The sequence below is a fragment of the Plasmopara halstedii genome, assembly GCF_900000015.1.
Source record: "Plasmopara halstedii genome assembly, contig: Scaffold_110, whole genome shotgun sequence".
Lineage (NCBI taxonomy): Eukaryota > Oomycota > Peronosporomycetes > Peronosporales > Peronosporaceae > Plasmopara > Plasmopara halstedii.
Window position 1 is genome coordinate 1261583 of NW_020187031.1, and position 4983 is coordinate 1266565.

General features: G+C 42.8%; 1 protein-coding gene across 1 annotated transcript; it reads left to right on the plus strand.

Moving 5' to 3' along the window:
- Positions 1–2069: 2069 nt before the first annotated feature.
- On the plus strand, positions 2070–2294 carry PHALS_00264 (uncharacterized protein; the record flags this gene model as incomplete). The annotated part of the gene is made up of 2 exons (XM_024729758.1): positions 2070–2114; positions 2190–2294. 2 exons carry the CDS (start codon positions 2070–2072, stop codon positions 2292–2294), a joined length of 150 nt encoding a protein of 49 aa, XP_024572309.1.
- Positions 2295–4983: the final 2689 nt, after the last annotated feature.

Sequence of the window (4983 nt, forward strand, 5' to 3'; positions counted from 1 at the left end):
GACTGTACTGCCTTTGCTACCATCATCGGAGGAATTTGGATTGAAATAAGGTTAAGTTTTAAACGGTCGGTCGTTTCTTAGAGAGTTTAATGAAGATCAGACTATATCCCGTCCTAGAACGAAGCATACAAGACGCTAATGCAAACTGGTGTTCTTGTTGAGATCGGCATCTGATAACGGAAATGATGGACCACCAAAAAAAGTCCAAATGAAATTACAAAAGGTGTTCGAAATGCGCTCAGATTTATGAGGATAATTCATAAAACGGGCAGTGCTGGCAAACGCAGCTAGTATTGTAGATTTGCCGACTTTGTGGACTTGCCATTAACATGGTGCCAAGAACAGAATTCCGGTTCAAGGTACGGTTGGTGGTAAAGGGGCTCCGATGGCATATGGAATATGCTTCTTCGAATTACATCCATCTGCTGCAAAACTAAATTCAATACCGGCTACTGGCCATACTGGATATAGTAGATAGGCGTGAATACGGCATTGTTGAACTGTATGATGGTAGACTGTGAATTCGTTCGTATTGACGGATGCAATATTTTCTTTTGAAACGATGTCCGTGTTGAGAAAAGCAGCATAAGAACATCCTCTGTTTGTTCATTGAGGGCAGCTGCGGTGCCGATCAATGCGCTTACGACAAGGGCGGTTGGAACGGAATGTGTTTGTTTGCCTCTACGTGTTTAATATGATTATCATGTAGATTGACCAGCTCTTCGTCTTAAAGTAGTGGCTTAGACTTAAAGGACAAGAAAATACCGACATTGCGCGACTCCATTTCTGATGGATCTTAAATGGCGACGACTTACTTATAATCTGCTGGAATACCAAAACATAGCGCTCGCCAGCAGATTTTCTTCCCAGGTGGCCACTTGAAAAGGGTATCATGTGTTTCGAGCAGTAATCTGTAGTCAAGGTTGTCATGAAGCACGACTACACGCTGAGTTCACGTGGGTGACCAATGGTAACAAGTTTGATAAACAAGATCCTGTTTTTATGTTGCTTCATTGGGCGACAGGACATAAAATTCCGCATTGGAAAAGGCGACCCTTAGGGCTGTGAGAAAAAGCCCCATGCGTGCCCGTATATTGGCTCTTCAAATCATTCCATGGGGCTGATATTGGAAATGTGGTAAGCCTCAATCGATGCCAATTAGCATGAATGCATATTTGCGTTTGTGTCAGAGCGACAGATAGTAACTACCGTATTTCTGATAAGGAGTCACTAGCAATAAAGTATGCACTCGTCAAATTCTCTTAAAAAAATCATAGTGCACGATGGTGCTGTAATGAAGCAAGCCTTGGGATAGAGCATACTGTAATTGGCATGTGAGCGCAAAAAGTAGGTGTAGAATTTTTCATGCGTATGTTTATTGGGTATGCTGGAAACGCAAGAGGATACTGACTTATATCATAAGGAAACTTTGACATCATCTCTTGAAATTGATAGCATTCACCCCTTCGGTTCATCAGAACGATCAGATTTTCTCCACGTTATGAAGCAAGATGCTGACAAGTTACATGCGAGTAACTGGCGGATCGTGTACGACAGCAACAGCAGCAGTCGGAAGCTGGTGATGAGTTAATAACTGCTAAAGATTATTTACTTGCTGAAGATGTACAGCCAGACATCCAGCTCCAAAGTCAACGGAGTTGACGACATAATGAAGTATGAGTGGTGACATGTTGTTCTACTCGGTTGCGATATTGTACGAGACTTGGTCCGAATGCTTGAAGACACACCGACGAGTTCTGATGAGCAGCAGGTGAACGATGACGATACAGAAAGCGACAATCACTTCCGACTTTCATCTTAAACGCTGCCTCGTATCCGATCGGTGGCGATTTGTATTTATAAAAAAACCGGATGAGAACGCACTATAGCGAAAAAACAGGAGGTAGAGCATTATATTTTGGGTTCATTGCAAAAGGTGATACAAATAGAAAATATTCGCGAGATGTGATACTATTGTTTTTTTTAATACTAAAAATGCAAGTTCTGGTAAAATTACCGAGTGTAGCCATTCATAGTTCACCGTTACATTGAAGGCGTGTGCCTTGGAGATGGAGAAACTCGAGCAGAAGAGATGGACTAACAGCAAGGAGGCTGTGCGAGCACTGTCACACTAATAAACGAAACGTCCCCCCTCTATTGATGACGATTATACACTTCCCTTGTGCTAGTGCCACATCTTTGATTGCTCGCACAGCCCCCTTGCCGCGAGTCCATCTCTTCTGCTTGAGTTTCTCATCTCCAAGGTACACGCCTTCAATGTAGCGGTGAACTAAGAATGACTACACTCGGTAATTTTACCCGGTCTTGTATTTTAAGTGTTAAAAAAACAATTGTATCACATCTCGCGAATATTTTCTATTTGTATCCCCTTTTGCAATAAACACTTATATTTTATCCGGGTCGTGCTATCTTTCCTGATACATAACGGTTCAAAGAGACGCCAATACATCTTTCTCCAATAGCAATCTCTAGCGCTGGTGTACGTGGGAGTTGGGAGGTTCGTATTACATCGATGTCGCCAAGTCGTCCAGGTGCAGATTAAAAGGGATTCGTGGGCTGAAATAGCGGCAAGTGTCTGTTGAATTAAAACACAATCCGACTATTGTTGACAAAGATCGTCGATAGAAGCTCAGTGGAGATCAGTTTGCGTACGCTACGAACAAAAGCGGCTCCATGGTGTATTTGTGCACTTACATTAATGATATGGTCATCGCAGCTAACGCAAGAAGATTTTGAGAGATCGAGGCAAGGCTCAAGATTTTGTGCACGTTGAAGTAAACATGTTCTCTCTGGATGTAGAATGAGTTCAACCCGATGGCAGGACATTGACGACCAGACAGATGCGTTGAATTGACAAGGAGTCCAGTTAACTAAACCTGCCGGATTCAGAGGCAGTAAAGTAAATCAAATCAAAGACGGTGATGCTGCAGTCGCAAACGATAGAATTTGGCAGGAATGAGATATGGTCGATGCCGACAGTTTGTTGATCGGATTGGTGCTTCGCATCACCATCTATACGCACCCTGACGTGTCGTACGCAGTAATGCAACTATTGCGATTCTTTGAGAGCCCTCTTCTATTGCACCGGAAGGCTGCGAATTGTGCTCAGATCTGGCTCTTAACAACGCGTAGGCTTGAAAATATTTACAGTGGTTGCAATTGTGACGTGCTGGTGACAGATGCCAAATGAGATAGTAACCTTGTCGATTGTTGCTCAATGGCGGGGACCGGCTACGGTTCTATCGTGATGATGAGAGAGGTAAAATTTCCAACGTACAGTGGCGCTAAATTCGAGGGAGGTGGGATAATTGGCACTCGGCCTATGCACCCATGATTTGTTGTAGGCCCATGGAATGCTCAAGGAGGATCATTAGCAAGTAAAAGCTGCGGACGTTTTTAGATAATCAGAGTGTAGTCAAATTGGTAAGAAACGCATGGCGCAGTACAAGAGACAAGCGTTCGACTGATTTTGATTTTTTGGGAGAACATGACGCGAGTGGTCATCGCCGTGAAGCACATTTCCACGTTGGGTCAGTAAGCGGACATGCTGACCAAAACAAGGGACATCAAACGATAAAATAGGTCAGAGTTATCGGAGCATCAAAGGCAAAATCCATTGCTTACGTAAATCTTAAGCAACCATACATTCATGCTTATCGGCATTGATTGGAGAAATCTGAACCATATTTTCAATCTTAGCCGCCATGAATCGGCCGATCTGGATTTTGGAAAGCCAAGATGCGGGCGCGCATGGGGCTTTTACTCCAGTCTTTAAGGTCGCATTTCCTGATGGCGTTCACTTTGCAAATTCTTGCGCGAAACTCAGCGTGTAGTGGTGCTTCAACTAAATTACAAAATACTGCTCGAAGCACATGATACCCTTTCATGTGGCCAGAAAAACTGCTGGCGATCGCTATGTATTGGTATCCCAGCATGTTATAAGTAAGTCGTACCATCTTTTGGAATTGGTGATTACTCGCGGAAAATCGGTATTGTTCGCCCTTTACATATGATGGCCGGCGGATAGATCTTTTGAAGTCCAAAGACTGTTCATTTTCGATACAATAAGAGACTCATGCATCTAATTTGAATAAGTCAGCTACTCGCTCAGCTTTAGCCGCGAAGACACAGCTGCGAATGGAAGCCTAATGAATTTTTTGAATATAGATCCTCCAAAACCAAATTGACCAAGTACTTAACAAGTCCAAGCCATTTTTTTAAGCTCTTTCGAGACGAAGAACTGGTCAATCAACATGATAATCATGTTGAACACGTAGAGGCATAAAAATACGTGTCCGTTCCAACCGCGGGAGTGCCGTATCCACGCCCGTCTACTACAACACCTAACGATCTACCACGAATTCATCCAGTGTGGCCGGTATTAAATTTATTGTTGCAGATGATGGGTATATTTTAAAGAAGTTATTCTATATGCTAAATACTTGTACTTCTGATTCAAAACACAAAGAAGTCCGATCTTCATTAAACTCTCTGGAAGCCGACAGATCATAAATACGATTTGCCACTGCAATACTGTGTTCTACACCAATTCGACATCGTCCATGCGTCTTTGCCGGTTCTTTAATCGCTTTCTCTTATTCGTTCAGTACCGATAGCGATCCATTTGTGTCGCTGGATGCGTCATCAACGACCTTATTCAAATGAATGTCCATTTCGTGAGCTGGTTACTGCGTGTCATATATTCCGTCCACATCACCTCAAATTTACCCTTAAATGAGGCCAAGTCATATGCGCGAATCCGCTGTACATATTCAATATAACTCAGAAACATGCATCACGTTTTCGATGCAAATAAATGTTCAGGATTCAAATACATCAAGATGAATCAGCGTGGATTTCAACCTGAACCTACTTCATACGGCTTGGCATAAGTGTTGATAAGGTGTGTTGATAAGATGGCAAAAACCGAAGTGAATATATTTAGGTCCTTAGTTAGCTACT